Raw genomic sequence first — 19,999 nt, 5'->3', positions numbered from 1 at the left:
TCTTGTGGTGGCAGGGAACACTCATCAAATTTAGAAAAATCTGTAACATAGTCATATGGATATACACCCTTCCGCCTAATTAATTTCAGGTCCTGATTTGGAAACAATGCACGTGTGATTTTGAATTGATCATCAGATAATTGAGTGGCCAGTGTAGCCAGGCTAGCCGATAAAAATCTGTAAGAATCAAGAAATCTTAAGTGAATAGCAACACCATCAACTTTAATTATCTTGCTAATAGATATATATTTCTCATCATTTTCAGCTAAAATATTTAAATTCTGCTTGTCAAACCCCTCGTATCTGATCAGATGATGGAAATCATAATTGGATGCTCCATGGCAAAATATGGGGACAAATCTTGGTCTCTTGATCTTAATATTACAGCTATTACACAGGGCCATTAAGAATTTACCATCTGTATGAGAATGGTGTTTCACCTTGATATTTATATCTGAAAATTCAGAATCACATACCGGGCATTTTTCTGCATTGTTGAAATCTTCAATCTCTTCCTCTGTTAAAGGCAACATGGGCTTTGATTTTAATAAGATGTTAGATGCTATGTCACGGCCCACATTTTCTATTCTATGTGCAAATATTTTGATGGCATCTGGTCCCATGTATGAATCTTTTTTAGTAACAACACCATCCCGTATAACTGTATAACAAAAACTGGAAGGTTCATGTTGTTGGTATGGTGTACTTGAAGATTCCTCGGGATCTGGATTGCAGAATTCAAGAGGTTTGACGTTCGATTCAAAATCACAGACAATATATACTGGGTGTTCCAACGAGGCTTCAAACTTTTTGAATTTTGCTTTTTCACTTGGATTGGGCATCACCATATGAACAGGTTTATGATTCCCACAGTATTTCAGATGCTCAATTAACTTGTTTTTAGCAATTTCTGCATTTTTTTCCCGAACCCCATTCACCATTTTTCTACCATCAAATTCAGTTAAACATCTTCTGCACGACTTGAATATTGTATTGGATTTGCCTTGTTGTTTTCTCACTAAAGCTTCAAGATTATGTATCAGAGTATAATGGTATGTATCATTCCCTTCAATTAAGAGCAGATCAATCGGAACAGCAGATTCATCATCAAGTGTACTGATTCTGAGAGGTGCTATCAAGCAATTGCCAGTGGAACAAATAAATACATTAATAGATAATTGCTTGCCATTGATATGCCTGGCCCTTTTTTCAAATTTATCAATATTCTGAATAGACATTGGATATTCTAAACCCTCCATTGCATCGTCAAAATCGTGCTCATGCTGTTTGTAATAACTTATTCTCTGAGGATCCCTTGAAACTGGATACAGAGCAGCTAATATACACCACAAAAAGCATTTCTGGTCGGTATTTTCAATATTGACCACGGCTCTTTTGTTTTTGATATTGGCAGGTAATGGCAGATATGTAGAACCTTTTAATGGGCTGAATTCAGAAATATTAACATATAACTTGTGTGGAGAGCCGCACAGGCTCCATCCTGACTCTTTTGCTGCAAATTCAGAGTGTTTGATATTCAGTTGATCCATCAAACTGCTTATTATTTTGTCTGAATTTGCATTTGAATATACCGGTACAGTTTCTGTTATGTGGGGCTGTGTAAATTTTGTGCCATTTGGCTTCTTATATTGTACAAACAATTTAAGGGAGAGCTTATAAGACCCATTTTGTGCATTAAGAATTGCCTGGAGATCAGAATTTTTACTGTTCAAAAAATTATTAATTCCACATCTTGGCTCTGATACAAAACGGTGATCCCTTAATTGGCCTTTAAAACTGCTACGGATAGGTGCATAGCGTGGCTGCTTTGCTGGTCCAGCATTAACAGGTGCTTCGTGCTTTCTTTTCAGACCAGATGTTGATGATTGTGCAGAGCAAGTATCTTTATGTTTATATGTGAAATATTCCATGTTATATTCTCTATGGCATTTGTGGCAAATTATTGTGGGAGTTCTGTATTTATCTGGGTTTCAAATCTTTTGGTGCTTGGCCCAATTGGAGCTGGATATATTTTTATTGCACTGATTACAATGTTTTTGATTCGGCATTTTTGTTGTTGTTTATTATATACAATTTCTTGGGATTCAATTCAAAACTTTATGCTGGATAAAAATATCAGTTGGGTTCAACACTGTGCTGTGTGTGTGTGTGTGTGTATGTGTATGTGTGTATACACTTAATATTTTTGGCTTTGGTATTTATATACAATTTCTTGGGATTCAATTCAAAACTCTATGCTGAATAAAAAATATCAGCTGGGTTCAACACTGTGCTGTGTGTGTGTGTGTATGTGTATGTGTGTATACACTTAATATTTTTGGCTTTGGTATTTATATACAATTTCTTGGGATTCAATTCAAAACTCTATGCTGAATAAAAAATATCAGCTGGGTTCAACACTGTGCTGTGTGTGTGTGTGTGTATGTGTATGTGTGTATACACTTAATATTTTTGGCTTTGGTATTTATATACAATTTCTTGGGATTCAATTCAAAACTCTATGCTGAATAAAAAATATCAGCTGGGTTCAACACTGTGCTGTGTGTGTGTGTGTGTATGTGTATGTGTGTATGTGTATGTGTGTGTGTGTATGTGTATATGTGTGTGTGTGTTGATATTTTTGGCTTTGGTATTTATATACAATTTCTTGGGATTCAATTCAAAACTTTATGCTGGATAAAAAAAGCAGAAATAGGCCACAACTTGGCCACAAGTGGACCGGAAGTAGGCAAACCGGAAGTAGACCGGAAGTGGACCGGAAGTAGACCGGAAGTGAACCGGAAGTGGACCGGAAGTGGACCGGAAGTGAACCGGAAGTAAATATGTGTGGGTGGGTGTGGGTGGGTGTGGGTGGGTGTGGGTGTGTGTTAATACGTTTGCGTAGTTTTAGGTGTGGGCAAAAAAATATCAAGAGGGGCATATTTTTGACAAGTTTATGGACAACAATCTCACAGAAGTGCCTGTTTTAAGTGTAGCCAAATCTGCTTGAGGGGGGTTCGTACTTTCTCAGGAAATTCCCGAGGGCATTTTTACAAAAATCTTGAATTAGACAAGATTCCACACTTGAGCAAAAAGCTCATATGGGCATGTTGAGCCTGTTTTAAGTGTAGCCAAATCTGCTTGAGGGGGGTTCGTACTTTCTCGCGTTTATAATAGGGCCAATTACACTACTCCTCTATATATGAAGTTTGCTATAATTCCCCTTTTTGCATATATAGGTTAATCGGGAGTGTGCCTACAATTTAAAGTGGGATCCGAATCTCACTATGTTTATAAAATATAATATTTCTCCATATTGAAGGATGCAAATGGCCAAATGTGCCGAGGCACCCAAACAATTTGAATTCAATCAATCAATCTCACTGTGGAATCAGGGATCCCTTTATTACAATGCGAAAGCGTTGCCACTAAGCCATCAAGGAGACCCTTCTGTCATTTTAAAGCTTAATCAGTCTTATTAACATGATTTATTAATCTTATAAAAGGCAGATGTTGAACTTACTTTTGTGCTGACGTCAATGAAATCTGTAATATAATCTTCAGATGTGCTCCTCTCTCACTAGTCCCTTAAAAAAGAGCAAAGTGCATTCTGTTATTCTCTTAAAAGACAATCGCATCAAAATAAAGTTTCTTTCCAAATGATCGTGTTTTTATCATCGACGGAAAACGAAACTTTAATCCACACATTACAGTTACTACCAAAAGATTCGTGCGTCTTCTTGACTTTTTGTACAGGTTCTCTCATGGACGTCCGCAAGATTTTTTCCAGGGAGGGGAAAGGAAGGTATTTTTATTCCAGGTGGGGCAAACAAGGCACATTTCCCCCAATAATAGTGTTGTTCCCTCAAAAACATTGCTTAAATTTGAATTTATCATATCCATGCAATAATTAACATATATCATTATGGCTGAAATGAAATTATATGTGAAAAATATGTAATTTTTGGTTGACTTTAATTTTCCAGGGGGTGAAAGGGTGCACTGAATAGTCAACCTCACTTCCACGTAGTACATCCTGGACTGCAGACTAACGAGGCTCTGGCGACTGGCCACATGGCCAGTATAATTCTGTGTCGTCCTGTGTTTTGTCCTTATTTGTGCTGAGCGACCTTTTTAGCCTCAGCTTTTAACCAAGGTAAGGAAATTTTAGTTTTCAGACACGTTTTTATTTTTGTTATGATAAGGGCCTGGACCCCGTATAGTGTGACGACGAGTGCAAAATAGCCTCAGTGCTGACGGACCCAATTTTTTTAAATTCAAATTTTAAAAAAAAAACATCGTGGGGGCACAGCCCCCTTCCCCCCTTTCCAGACACCCATGGGTTCACTGAATTCCAAAACCAATCATCCATTAGCACAGTGTTTCTCAACCGCCGTACCGCGAGAGGGTATCCTGAAGTTTGCGAGTTGCAGCCCGAGCTGGCAACCAGCCCGTGCTGGTGAGAAATCAAAGCCACCAAACTCGAATTTCAACGGTTGGGTCTTTCTCGAGTTTGAGCTCCACTGCGATAACAGAAAATTGTTTGGCGACAGTGGCGATGACGACCTACGAGTGCGCATTGCTTCCTTCTTCCAGATTTGGAGGTTGACGGACGGGCACCACGCTGAATTTAGTTTCCGCATCAATTTCAATAGTGAAGTGGATATCTTTTGATTAATGTGAATTCCTCGGTGTCCAAAATGGAACCTTCCAATGGAAATCAGCACATTCCATATTAATTTAATTATATTGGTCAGAGAAACTAATAGATTCCATTAAATCCAGTCGTTGTCAACTAATTTAAACCAATTTTTTTATTATGTCAAAAACCTAAACATAATCGAACTAATACTCTATGATAATCCATAATTTACTATAATTTACTAGCTGATTGCCCGGCGTTGCTCGGGTAATTATTTATCCCAATCTTCTATTAGACAGGAAAATAATAAATTGTCACTATAGTGTAAAATGAACTTGGAGTTGAACAGCATTGAGAGTGTCTCAATTCATCTTAGCGACCCCGAAAACCAAGGATTCCACAGTAATATCGGTCGTTTTCGATTATTTTTACATGTCACTCCCTTCCCACTCCCACCCCTAGGGGTGCCAAGGGTGTCTTACCCCCACAGTATTTCTTTCCAGATTGTAAGTGATATGTGTTGAAATTGCTCGAGGATAGCAATAACGCACCTTCTGGGTAGGCAACCAACTTCGCCGTGCTGTGTTGCAGGAAGCATAACTTGCAAGATATGACACGAAAATGCCACGCAACAGAATACTATTTTATGTCCCCTTCCCACCCCACCCCTAGGGGTGTCGGGGGTGTCTTACCCCAACAGTATTTCTTTCGAGATTGCACGTGATACGTGTACCAAGTTTGGTTGAAATCGCTCCAGGCGTTCGAGAGTTATTGCTTAACAAACAAACATACACATATACACACATAGCCTACATCCATTTTTATATATAGGAAAACTAACTAACTAACTAACTCTCTAGCCTTCTTAAACCGAAGGTTCATTGCTGCAGCAATACAGGCCTTCCATCTGTCCCTATCTGGAGCAAGATCTATATACTCTTTTCCATCCCTACCGGTTTCCTTTAGGTCCATCTCAACATTATCCCTCCATCTTCGTCTTGGCCTTCCTACAGGTCTCTTACCATCAGGTTTCCCAACAAGAATCCTGTAAACTCTTCTTTCCTCTCCCATTCGTGCCACATGGCCTGCCCACCTAAGTCTTCTTGATTTAATTATTCTACAGAGCATTCCCTGACATTCGTTACTAGACTCGGCGGCAAGCGGCCCAGCATCAGCGCTTGTCTTTCCCGGTGAACGGGTCCGCGACAGTCGCTTATATTAAACCTCGTAAAAAGTTTAGAGTAACAGGGTCAGTTCTGAATAAAAGTGGAAAGAAAAATGGGGAAATAAAGTATACAAAGACAATCCGCACACCATCCGTAAGTTAAAAGAGAGTATTGTACGAAAAATCGGGAGAATTACAGTGGACGAACTTGCATGTGTAAATGCCAATTTCCTTCGGAGATGCCAGGAATGTGTTGCAACAGAGGAACATCATTTTCGACACCTCTGTAGTCAAGGTTAGTACACAATATGAAAACTGTAATTTAAATAACCAACTCTAGCGACTGTCGCTGACCCGTTCACCGGGAAAGACAAGCGCTGATGCCGGGCAGCTTGCCGCCGAGTCTCGTAGCGAATGTCAGGGGATGCTCTGTAGTAATATTTGGACATGAATACAAATGATGTACTTCTAAGATATGTAACCTTCTCCATTCACCTGTCTCCTCATCCCTTTTAGGTCCAAATATTTTCCTAAGGATCTTATTTTCAAATACTCTCAATTTATGTTCCTCTTTCAATGTAAGGGACCAAGTTTCACATCCATATAATACTACAGGCAAAATTACTGTTTTGTATATTTTAACTTTTAGTTTCTTAGATATTACACGAGAAAACAAAAGTTTATGAAGAGAGAAGTAACATGCATTTACTGAATTAATTAGCCTACTTTTTATTTCCTCTTTAATATATTTCTCATTTGTTAATATTACCCCTAAGTATTTGAATTTGGAAACTGGTTCAAACGAGTTGTTATGAATAATTAGATTTTGATTATTACCTAACACTTGGTTTCAACCTGTAAGCATATATTTAGTTTTCTCTTTGTTAACTTCCAAACCTATCTCTTTAGCAGTTTTGAAAAATATTTTAGTATTATTCTTAATTGTATTCACATCATCCCCCAGTAAGTCTACATCATCTGCATATGCTAACAACTGAGTCACAGCGTTTAATTTAATCCTTCGTTAGTTTCTTTTACCTTCCTAACAGCATATTCTAAGGCAAAATTAAAGAGCAATGGAGATAATGCATATCCTTGTTTTAACCCATCATGAATTGTAAATTTGTCAGACACATTAATACCCACACGAATTTTACTTTCTGTTTCACTGGTGCATACTTTTATCATTCTAACAAGCTTCTTAGGTATTCCAAACTCTACTAATATATTATATAATTTATCTCTTTTGACCGAATCATATGCTTTTTTGAAATCAATGAACAGCTGATGGACATTTTGATTATATTCTCAATTTTTCTCAAGTGTCTGTCTGATGTGAAACATTTGATCTGTAGTTGATCTGTTACGTTTAAATCCACATTGATAATCACTGGCCGCGGTGGCTCAGTCGGTAACGCGTCTGACTACCATGCTAAAGGTCCCGGGTTCGATCCCCGGCCGGTTCAAGTCCGGGAACTATTCTAACGTCGGAAGCGGCCCCGGTGTCCACCCAGCGTCGAATAACATGGGTACCTGGGGGAAACCCTGGTGGGTAAAGGCGGTCAAGGGCAACCGCAACACAAATGGCCCCATTTTTCAACGATTGCCGCCCCTGTTGCCAAATGTGACGTACTGTTCTCGTACTTACATGAAATTTCTCAGCCGCACTTGTCATGGCACCTTTCTTTACTACGCCAGCCGTACTCTTTGCAAAGAGAAACTCATACACTGCCTGTCGTTTACTGTCCGTGAGGTTCTTGCTACCCCTGTCGCTTCCTATCATGGGTTGTGTGTTCATGGCTGTTCTTCTCACACGTACTCACTGAAGGAGTACTCTACTAACGATTTGCAGCGTGCCTTGCTAGACCGGTTGCCATACAATGCCACACCGGTGTCTTGCAACCCAACGCCTCCTTTTGGTAATCGTCTGGGCGGTATTTCTTGCTCGTTGCGATAAGGTCACGTTGTTCCTCTACACAATGTTGAAGACTGATCTACTGTGCCTCTCCTCATCCGTGTGCTTTCCATCTGCCTCTTCTTCTGTAATTCCTGTACTACCATTTTGGCATACCGGACTATAATTATGGGACAGAGGGAGTAATATTTTATATCTTGTTGAGAGTAGAGAAATTCCACGGTAATTATTGCAGTTCATTTTATCACCTTTTTTAAACACAGGAACAATTATGGATTCTTTCCACTGTTGAGGGATTTCTTCTTTATTCCTGGGGCCTCCCCAATGGCGCAGTGGTAGCGTCATTGCCTTGTAATCGAGGGGTCCCGCGTTCGATACCCGGTGGAGGCACAAGTGGTTCGGATCCCACTTTAAACTGTAGGTCCAGTCCCGATTAGCCTTACTGTGCATAAAGTGGACTTAAAACAGCAACTCAAACCAACTCTTTCTTCTTTATTCCATATTAAACAAATTAATTTATGAATATAACATATTAAAGAATTTCCACCATATTTAATTAACTCAGCTGGTAATAAATCAATGCCAGGTGTTTGTTATTCTTTAGCCTTTTAATAGCATCTTTAACTTCAGTCAAATTAGGTTCTGGAACTAAAGGTTCTGCTGTGTGAACTTCATTTACTTCTGATTTACCTCCTACATGAACATTTAACTCTTAAGGGGCAGGAACTTTTGTTTCAAGATATTAATTTGCAACATTGATTACATGAATGATACTGGGGAGATAATTAAATGTTGCCTTTGGACTTTTTCTCAATTTTTATTATTTTCATAGTTATTAACAACTACAATGTGGTTACCTATACTAACCACCACCCACTTAATACACATATTTAAGTACTTTTGTGAAGAATGGATTGTAATTTATAAAAAATATTTTATCTCAAATTATACTCTTTATATTTTTTATTTATTGCTTGTTTTGTGAGACATTATATTGAGTAAAGCATCTGAAAGCAATTTTTGCTCTTCCTAAGACAGAATGGTACATTGTAGGCTCTGAATGTCCAAATTGTTCTGACTGGTGTTGCTGACACGTGTACTACATATTGCATATCATCTTGGAGTTCCCTACGCTGGTTGATGAGCATTTCCCTCCAATCTGATTTGTTTATCTACTTTTGGTTTGTGATTACTTTTTGCAACACACTTTCTCTTCAAACTATCTTCAATGACATTATTTACAATAACATTTGACAATAGTCTCTTGTAAACTCTTCTACAAAAGTCCTTGTTTATCAGGTGTTCATGTCCATCTCCTTGTCAATTATAAAAGCATTCACCACATACATATCTAGGAAGTGGAAGAACAAACAGCCTATGCAACCACTTTTTGCTCTTGCGGTCACACTTGAAGTCCCCTTTTAGACGATCTTTGGACAGAGTTCTCGAAGACATGTTGGCAAGATTACACGGTCGCCTGTGTGCGGTGGTTAGTGGCACTAACCACAAATTTGGCAAGTAATTAGTGTCAGAATACACATTGAAGTCAAAACACAAAAAAAATTCATGTGTGGAGTACAACTCAATTACTTATAAAATGTCCAGAATCAATTTGAGGTGAGACATATTTTCATGAAAAGCGAAAGAGAATCGAACACGTGACCACACACCTTGATTTCAAGCGTTGAAGTGTGTAAGAAATGTATCGAGCTCCTCAAGCACAAACGAAACAGCCAAGTGTAAACACCTTCCACCTAGTGTTGGTTTGAGGAACTATTTATGTGGTTAGCGTTGATAACCACCTCACAGGAAAAGAACCGTTACTATTTGAATATGTGGTTAGCACAAAGAGAGCTCCCCTCAAAGAGCTAAAAGGTCATTAAAGTAGTTCTTCCATCTATTTAGAATATCGCTTGGGTCAGCTAGAAAATCATCGTCTTTATCATTTATCAATTTTACTTTAGGTTGCCACCCCTTTCTAAATTCATTTACATCTTTATATAAATCTCTGATATTTTTGTTTTTGCTGTTTATTTCAATTTCGTTAATTTTGCTTTTCAAGTAGTTTTAGTTTTATATTGAAAATTTTATTTTCAAAAGAATTGAATTGAAATCACACAGACACTTTGTGTAATATATTATACTATAATATATAATTCAATATAAAATTTTCAATGTAAAACTAACATTCTTTTTATATAGAGAGAGAAGATTTATTATTATTAAATTTCAAGGGCACATATTAATTAATATGTAAATTGTAAGAAAATAGTAACCTATTTATGATAAAATTGTTGGGATTGGATCATAGCCTTTTAAAAAAACAAATTTATCGGGCCGAGAGCTCATGAAGGTTGAGAACAACTACATTAGCGAATCTTTCAAATTTTTTATCTCCCCTATTCTATAATATTATCTTGACCATAGCTTCTAAGACTTGTCCAGGATGTGACCACTCTAGAACATCGTTTCTCAACCTATGGGGCGCGACCCATTGCTGGGCCCCGAGGGGGCGTTTGCTGGCTCGCGAAGTCGGCTCGAAAAATTATTTCAGGTATCTTAAAAACCTATTACAATTGAATTACTAAGATATATTGTTTTAACAATTTAAATTCAACCCGTGTTATCTCATTTTTGTGCTCTCGGTAACGAGGTTGAAAATTACTTTCCAGAAAGTTACAGTGAATTCAATTGGAATCGAGACCCATTCTCGTATTTTGAAAGTACAAACATGTTGTCAGTAAAACTAAGAGAACAACTGTGTGATATCTGCTGTGATTCTGGTATTAAAACTAGACTTCTAGATTCAGACTTAACAAAGTTTTGAATATCTTTAAGAGTTGAGTATCTTGAACTTTCGAATCAAGCATTAAAGTTACTCATGCCTTCCTCCACCTCATGTTTGTGTGAAAAGGGAGTTTCATCTCTGATTCAAGTGATACGCAAGTACAGAAATAGAATTGACGCACACTCAGACTTAGTACTTAAGTTAACCATCATTGATCCCAACATGCCCCAGCTTATGTGGAAATGGCAGCCTCAGCCGTCACATTAGTTCGGTGAGTAAAAAAAAATGTTCTTAATTTCAGCATGTGTGTTCAGCTAAATGTTAGACTAGAGTAAATTAGTCATTAAAGTTACATATTTACATTTCTATAATCAAGTACGTGTAATTTATTTATTTAAGCATGAGTAAAAGAGGGCTTCTCAAGATACTAGATGGTAGCAAAAAATGATTATAAACTGGCTGCACACACCTACAAGTAATTCTGCCGGCGCCCATGCTTATGGGTCCCATGAAGTATAATATCCTTCAAGTTGGGTCCAGGACTGAAACAGGTTAAAAACCACTGCTCTAGAACCATGATAAAATTCAAGTATAATTCTCTTTTTTATCACCCTCAAAATTGTGTTCTATATAATATACCTTAGATATTTACATATTTTTTCTCTGCACTAAATAAGTATTCAAATTGCATATTAAGTAAGGCAATTACTTTAAGTTTGAGGCAAATACTTCCAGAATTAAATAAGATTAAAACTAATATTGAAATATTTTATATTAGTTTATAAATGGGTCCTAATTATAAAACACATCAAAATCATAATAAACAACATTACTTAAACTACTGTGAACTTTCCAAAAATTCAAGAATACAAGCAAATGTTTTCTTTATTTCAATCTTATGTGTTATCACTTCTCACACATGCACACTCGACTATATTCACAATATAAAGTGTCTCTGTGATTCCAATTCAATTCAATTTTTAATTTAACGTGCACAAATTACATTTGCTATTTCAAATACTCAGACTCGAAATACATCTACAAACATAAGTAAAAAAAGTTACATTAATGTAGAAAAATTGTTAATAGTACAATAATTTCAAAACTCAAATTTACCTATTCAGCTTGAAGATTATCTTGCAATAATATTCCATCTGTCAGATAGATTGTTCTGCAAAGGGTACTAACAAAGTAAACGGATTGAAGGAATTCTGTTTTATTTTTCCACGCAGTTTTCATTACCTTCTTCGATAAAAATTAAATATGAACTGTGAGAAACTTACCTCAGTGCACTTAAAAATACCTATAAATTCAATGTGATTTGGATAAATAAGTGTTGCAATTTTTCACGTATACGGAGAAATATTCACGCAGAATTCCAGGAGCCAATAATTCACGCACGATTCCCGGAATTCAAGGAATTCCCGTTGAGTACCTTCCAGGAATGATTCTGTCCTCAGCTTTCTCCTCGCTATTGAATAATTTCTTTCGAGCAATCTCCATAAAACAGATTATGTCTGTTTTGAATATCCCACACACTCGCTGTGAACCAGTAGACATGATATGTTCACATAAAATCGTCAAAGATACAATTAGAACCGAATTTCTAATCAATAAATTTTATCTCCGAAAGCCACCAGAACCAACCTGTAATGTAAAAGATCTTCGACAGTCCCGATTAGCCTATATGTGCATAAAGTGAACTTAAAAACCCAATTCAATGAAACAAGGAAGAAAAAGCTCTTGGCAATATCACTACAACGCACTCTTTGCTATAAGCTTCCCCGCTTATACAATAATCTACCTCCAAATGTTGAGTGCCGGCATCGGTGGCTACGACGCCAGGATTCCGGGTTCGAAGCCCGGCCTGGGTGTGTGTAAGTATCCCTTCACCAATTTCATTGTATGATCACTCATCCTCATTTTCTCGATTAGCCAAGAGTGGAAGAAAAGCGAAGTAACATAAAATCAATGAATCCAAATGATAGCATTTTCTTACCAGACATAGTTTTAGACAATCGTTAACAAAGAGTGTGTATTTTTTGTCTGTGCCATCTTCATGAGCGTTGAAAGAAATTTTTTTGTGGAGGGAAGGGGGGCAAATCATTGCCAAAATTTGAAAATTAGAAGTAATAACAATAATAATAATGGTTATGATTGTTATCCAAAAAAACTTATAAGCCAATAAAAATAAACATGGATTCCAAATCATCATTATTATTATTGTTATTATTTTTATTATTGACCTGTTTCAGTTTCAGCATAAAAATGGTCGTTCAGTTCAGTATCTAAAACGTTGTGATTATAATTCGAAAATATCCATGTAAAATGCTATCGTGAGGAGTTATTTAAGATCTGGTAACAACTTGGTAGTTGTGGCAACACTGCTGTGATCTTTTGCTTCGGTGGAAATGGAAAACGTTGCTCCGCCGTCATTCGCCTCGTGGCGCCACCAGTACGCATATCGCTCGCTGCAGCGGCTGGGTCTGCATGTGCTTGAGGTATGACTGAGCCCGTGAAACGCAAATCAGCTACTGCCAGCAAGAAGCCCGACCTTCTGCCGGAATCGCCGGAGGAAAAGTTGGCCGAGGAAGAGAAAGAAGTGACAGAAAAGAAGGGAGAAGAAGTCAAAAGTGAGGAACCGGTGCAAGGGGAGAGCTGGAGACAGCACTTGTACGAGATTCGAAGCAAGTGGAAGGTGTTCGTGTACGATAACCATACAGAATGGGAAATGTTGATGAAACAAAGAAACCACTGCCTGTCGGAACTCCTTTTGATGTTCATTTACTGCGGTTTCGGAGGACTAGTGTTCAGGTTCACCGAGGGGAGCTTCGAGTCGTTCTACAAGTGCGGGGTGAAGAGGGTGAAACGTGATTTCACCGACGTGCTGTGGACCAAAAGTCACTACCTGAAGGAGGATGACTGGAAGTCATTTGCCAGGAGGAAACTTATGGACTTTGAGAATCAGCTGCAGGCTGCATACGACGCCGGGATCAATACATACTCTGGGCAGAGGTCCTGGAGTTTTCTAAACGCTGTTGTGTACTGCATTACCGTGATCACCACGATAGGTGAGTACAGGTTGTGCAATGTGTGGATTATGCCTGTTTTTAAAGTGTGTTGATTCGCTCGTGTGGTCTGCTTTTCTCTCTATCAGTGAAACATTCTTGTACGAGGGCATTTGATTTGTTTCACGCTTGGATAAATATTGTCTTCCGTTCTTTCCACTTTGAAAGTTCTAGGTGAGTTACTCACTGCATTTTCCACATTCAACTTCCATCTCTGTCTCTCTCTATTTATCGCACTTTTCTTCTCTTCCTCATGTTCACAATTTAAATCTGTTTAACTTCTTCTTTTCTCCTTCTCTATTTTTCACTCTTCTCCTGTTTTCTCTATTCCATCTTTATATTTTATTTAATTTTGTCTCTCTTTTTCCATTCTACCTCAGATTCTCTGTTGTTGTTTCTTTCCATTCTTCCCTCTCTCTCTCTCTCTCTCTCTCTGTCTCTGTCTGTGTGTTCCTCACGTTACACTTCTCTCTATTGCTTCACTTTCACACTTTCAATCCCTTTCCATCTTCCTCTCTTCCACTCATATTTTTCTCTGTTTTTATTTGTCATTTTCTTCCATCTTATCTTTCTCTTTTCTTTCACTTTGTCTCAAATTCTGTCCTGTCGTCCCTTCTCTCCGTACTTCTCTTTCCATCTCTCCCTCTTCCCCTCTCAATCTTTCTCTCTCTCTCTCTCCATTCATCTCTTTCAAGCTCTCTTTCTCTTAAAAATAGCAGCAAATTATAGGTGCATCCCTATGTCATTACATACAATCAGTGCATATTAAAAATTGGATTATGGGTGACATGGCCAAGGAGAGGGCGTTGGTGGGGGTCATAACCCCCCCCCCCCCTTTGGCCAGTATTCCTAACAAAGAACACGGAAGGCAGGAAAATATTACAAAATGAGGGCTGCCTATTAAGAAGTATGCGTAACCCTCCTCCCCCTTATTTCGATAATCCTCGACACACCACTGGGTACGGTGCTGCTTCTTCGAATACTGTACCTTTGTAACCTGGCTCGGCACTCTTTGGTTCTTTCATTTTCGTTGACACATTTTTTTTTTTTTGTATTCTATTATGCTTTGTGTATTAATACAGAAATCGTACTATCATAACGAGATAGGGGGAGTAGATATTCCATGTGTCCCTTCATCAATTTCATCGTATTATCACTCATCCTCACCAGTGGCGTATACGGAGTCCAAGATCAGGGCTATCTCCCTATGTCAAGTGGTCCTAGGCTATGAATATAAATAAATTTACAAACTCCTAAGAAATCAGGTTGCCAACTCCTAAGAAATCAGGTTGCCAACTCCTAAGAAATCAGGTTGCCAACTCCTAAGAAATCAGGTTGCCAACTCCTAAGAAATCAGGTTGCCAACTCCTAAGAAATCAGGTTGCCAACTCATAAGAAATCAGGTTGCCAACTCATAAGAAATCAGGTTGCCAACTCATAAGAAATCAGGTTGCCAACTCATAAGAAATCGCGTTGCCAATTCCAGAATCAGCATCATCTCTCACTGATATGAATAATATTATTTACAACTTCTGATCGATTTTTCTCCTGTATTTTATTCTCTAGACTTCAGGCTTCGCAGACAGCCTAGCTACCCCAGAATATACGCTCCTGATCCTCACATTCGCGATTAACCAAAAGTGGCAGAAAAGCGAAGTAAAATAAACCAAATCAATCAATTATTGTCACAAAAAAGGGGCATTTTGGCGTCCCGTTTTATGTTTGAAAAATCAGGACAGACTCAAAAAAACGGGACAGTCCGGGTCATCACCTTAGATTTCAATTGAAACCTTAGCGTCGGATTTTTTAAACTTCAGATGTTGATCGAATTGTTGTTATAAGTCCACTTTATGCACAGCAAGGCTAATTGGGACTGGAACTACAGTTTGAAGTGGGGTCCGAACCACTGTACGCCTCCACCGGGTATCTTTAGATGTTGATATCAATATTGAAACTATAAATTTGATATTGTACAGTCCTGGTTTTAAATTCGTACATTACAGCTGTCTATTGCTCGTAAACTACTTTTATGTGAATGTGTGTTTGCAACTGACTGTGTGGCTTCTGCTCAGGCGTGTTTTCATTGTTTTACGTTACGTAAGTCAGGATTGTTTGCGTGGACATAATCTAATGCTAGTTGTTCAGGAACGAAGCAGCTCTGGCTGTTTCTTGCAAGCAGTTCGTAGCATTTGAAAGAAGAAGCAATTTAATTGTATTTTCCCCAACGATCCCGTCTGCTGTTGAACAGATAGGATTGCTCATGTTCGTAAAATTCATTTCGCATCGTTTCTCTTTAATTCGCTCTAGGCGGCTTCAAAGGTGTTGCAAACTACTTTGGTTGCTGGTTATTAAAGCAACATTGAACCTCCCTGATGGCGTAGTGGTAAAGTCGTCACCTTATAATATCAAAGGGTTCGAGAGAGCCGCGGTGGCCTAGCCGGTAGGGCTGACTGCCACGCGGAAGACCCGCCTACGATTTCCGGGGTGGGTTATTCGGCCTAGTCCCCGAATAAAGGCGCTCTGTGGCTCATTCAGACTCAAATCAATGGCTACTTGGGGGCAATCCTGGGGCAGAGCCGGCCCTCGGGGCGGAGTGGTTAGCACATCGCGCGCTACGACGCCAGGGATCCCGGGTTCGAATCCCGTCCTGGGCATGGATGTTTGTGAGTGTCCATTCATCAATTTCATCACTAATCCCCATCTTCGCAAATTAGCCAAAAGTAGCACAAAAGCTAATTAAAAAAAGCAAATCAATCAATCAACCAAAATGGCCGAAATCGAGAATGTGTGGGGCCCCACATTCCTTAATGTGGCTTCATGGTACACCCGACGGCGAAAGAAAGAGTAGACGAATTGTCCACCACCATTTTCATTCGGTCTGTATTACACAATGTGATTACAATGAATTGAAATAATAACGTCAATAAGCAGAGAACAATGCCTGCTTCGAACCAACATAGTTTCATGCCTTAAAACAACACAGGATGTAGGATAAAAAAGTAATGAAAATAAGGGTGGACAATTTCCCTACCATTATATTTGCCGTTGACTGTACGGTGCCATATGCACGGAAAACTCTACCTTACCTTACCCGTGTTGTTTGAGATACATAGTGGTTGAGATTCCACTTCAAACTTGTTTAGGTCCAGTCTCGATTAGCCTATCTAAAACAAAAACTCAAAACCATGATTTAATCAGTGTTGCAAACCTCCTTATGGGAGGGAGTGTGGTTAGCGTGCAGTGATTGATACTCACACCAAACTCCTCCTAACACCACCCAAAAATTTCAACACCCCCTAAAATTTTATCACATAGAAATGTGAGGAAAAATAAAGCATACAGGAATTAGAAACGTACAGTCACCGGCAAAAGAAATGGGACACCTAGATCCTGAAATACTCGCTTCGCTGCAAGATGGTGTATGTTTTGCCTAACTCGGCGACGATGGTAGAACTTGCAATTGCAAATTTACTATTAAAGTCAGCTTATCGCCGTAGATTTAGGCAACACACACAATGAAGCGAATATATTCGGGATATAGGTGTCCCGTTTCTATTGCCGGTGACTGTACATATTAGTTAAATTGCCGTGTTTATTATCTCTACGAATGTGCGTTTCTTTAGGCACGTCCTGAAGTGCAGCTTCCCTAAGGTGACTTAAACAACCATTTAAATAAACTAGCGAGTCAGTTACTTCCCAAATTGTGCGGGATTAATCTTCTCGTGTCTGATTTATACCTGATTACATGCGAAATGGGTACTTTAGGATCGAGGAAGTGAGCAAGTACGATGCAATATAAATGGGTTAGCATGGACACGAAGAGCCAAGTTTGACGGCAACAGAAACCACGTGACACTCGTTACACGCAAGATTTAAATTCTAGCGTGCATGAGTCGGAACGTGGGCAATGTTACACGCAAGATTTAAATTCTAGCGTGCATGAGTCGGAACGTGGGCAATGAAGTTCTAGCTTCAGGCATATCGATTACTTTTTCATCTCCACAACAGCTTTGTACCTAGGCAAGCTTTTATTGTATGCTGAATGATGACTAAGGTGGTCATACGTCCCGTATTAACTGGGAGAGTCCTTACTACAACAATACACCTTCTCTACTATTGCCATGAACTCAGACACGTGGCCGGTGTTACCACAGCAAAATGTAAAGAATTACAAAGTTGTTTCAATAAAATGACAACATTGTTAAATACGTTAATAAACACCGTTGCCGTTGAGTAGATATTGCCTAGGACATTTTTTCTGCAGCCGACAGAAGCGAAGAGAGAGGCCGTTCCGCTACCCTGAAGAGGCAACAAGGGAGAAGAGGGCGCCAATGCAAGGAAAGAGCGGAGAAGGACTTTGGGGTTATTCATATGCCTGTTAAGGGGCCCTGTTGCCGTTCAGACCCACCGGATCAGCCAGTGTTGTCACATCGGATTGGCAGAAAAGAGCTCAATCCCGCCTAAATACCATTTCTGTGAAGCAACTAGAGGAAGACTGCAGAGCCAATGCTGGATTGAACTACAACTGAGACCAGTTAGGTAATACACGAAAATATTGTTCCTTGGTGTGATTCGTGATTTGGACAAACCTTGCTCCAAAATACTAAGTTTGCAACAGTAGTACATACAGCTGGCTTCCCTTCCACAAAGGAGCGGAGTTCTCTCGTCTGCTCAGTGCTCACCACACAAATGTCCAACTGGCCTGAGAAAAGGGTGGTTCTTCTTCCCCTTCGCACCTCATAGCAAAGAAACAGAGACAGATGAAGAATTGACAAGGGTCTACCACTATTCATTGGATTTTCGTGGTAACTGTCTCATGAGTGGTAGTTCTTTCTGGGAGTGTTTGTGGCTAAATCACTCTGCGGATTGCAAAACAAGAACGAAATGAACAAATATCTAGCTCGAAGACATGTTTTCTTTACCGCGGGGGGGGGGGGGGGGGTGATAACGTCTAGCAGGCATAATTGTCGTACTGATAGTCGGTAACACTTTTGAAAAAGTCACGCCACGCCACTGCATGAACTATAGCATTGTTGGGTAGATATTATTTCACATTTTTTTTACTCAAAATGGGTCATTTTATTGATTTATTGCTATCGACAGAGGAAAAAATATTCAATTATAGTGGCAATGCAATATATATCTATACTCTATCTCTGCAATTTGTGGAGAAAGCCGCGCATAAGAAAAAAGGAGAAAGCGAGTTGGCGGAGCAAAGCAGCGCACACTGCTGTAAACGGCTGGTAGTTGCGCTCACTTTACACCTCACGAGTTCATTGGACGAAACCTCGCTACTCACTGCTTGCGGAGAGACTTGTTTTCGTCCACTCGCACCAAAGATTCCCAGGACAAGATGTAAAGCATCATGTATACACTTTGAATAGTATTCGCGATACATTATACCGGGTGATCCGTTTGAGATGTCAGAAAAGTAAACCTTTATACATAAGAGGTTAATGTACGTTTTAATAAGCAGTTTGTTGTAATATAAGCAGAAAGGATGTAAGTTTCGAGTGAGTGGAGGTTTACAGTCTTCAGCTGCGTGGCGGCAGTAGTATGCATGTAATACTCGAAAACTCTCATACCATATGATATACTGTGTGCGCTGTTGCGACGTGACCACCACCTTTGTTATCACGCACGTTAGCGCCGCCATGTGGCTGAAGTCTGTAAACCTCCACTCACTCGAAACTTACATCCTTTCTGCTTATATTACAACAAACTGCTCACAGATACGTACATTAACCTCTTGTGTCTAAAGGTTTACTCTTCTGACATCTCAAACGGATCACCCTGTATATTCCTAATACTCTTTTATGGAGTAGTGGTGAAGTTGTCGCCTTGTAATGTGTCCCGGGGCCTCCCCGATGGCTCAGTGGTAGCGTCGTCGCTTTGTAATCAAGGGGTTCTATTGTAATTCTATTGGGTTCCGCTGCAGGACTGGAACATTTTTCTCGCACAATTTAAATTCGGTCCAAGTTGCGTATTCTTCCCTTGAAAAAAGGTTCCTGGACCGTATTTAAATTCTTCCGGTAAAAAGGTTCCTGTATCGAACTGAAATTCATTCTGGAGAAAAGGTTCCTGGACCGAATTTAAATTCATGCGGAAAGAATGTTCCTGCACAATATTCAAATTAATCCGGAAAAAGGTTCCTGGACCGAATTGAAATGCTTTAAATACAAAAAAGGTTATACACTGTCTAGAACTCATTTAAGGTTGCTGATTTTCTCTTCCAGTCAGGGATTGAATTTATTTACAATTCGTAGATCAGGATTGACCGATTGAAAGTTGCCTTCTAAAAATGTCCGCGAGTACGTTTACACTGGAATGTCACACTGCGGTTGTAGAAACCGTATTGCAGGAAATAAATCATAACGCTGTTGTTCTATCGTGGGCCACGTTCAAATACTCCCTTGTCGAA

General features: G+C 39.1%; 2 protein-coding genes across 3 annotated transcripts in view; both read left to right on the top strand.

Moving 5' to 3' along the window:
- Positions 1 to 19,999, top strand: part of LOC146002841 (CDK2-associated and cullin domain-containing protein 1-like) — a 190,038-nt gene that overhangs the window by 7,285 nt on the left and 162,754 nt on the right. The window lies entirely within an intron of this gene.
- LOC146002839 (potassium channel subfamily K member 18) overlaps positions 1 to 19,999 on the top strand; it is a 183,878-nt gene that overhangs the window by 123,864 nt on the left and 40,015 nt on the right. The window contains exon 1 of one of the 2 annotated variants that reach the window (XM_083140814.1): positions 12,965 to 13,581. The exons of the other annotated variant lie outside the window; for it this stretch is intronic. Within the exon in view, the coding sequence (XP_082996940.1) occupies positions 13,014 to 13,581 (568 nt within the window). The 5' untranslated portion in view covers positions 12,965 to 13,013. Of the gene's footprint in view, positions 1 to 12,964; positions 13,582 to 19,999 lie in introns of those variants that run through there. 2 annotated transcript variants of the gene reach the window in all.

This window comes from Lepisma saccharinum, chromosome 19 (genome assembly GCF_977018435.1).
Source record: "Lepisma saccharinum chromosome 19, izLepSacc3.1, whole genome shotgun sequence".
In the NCBI taxonomy this organism is placed as follows: domain Eukaryota; kingdom Metazoa; phylum Arthropoda; class Insecta; order Zygentoma; family Lepismatidae; genus Lepisma; species Lepisma saccharinum.
The sequence above is the reverse complement of the archived record's forward strand: the minus strand, read 5'-3'. Positions and strand labels throughout refer to the sequence as shown.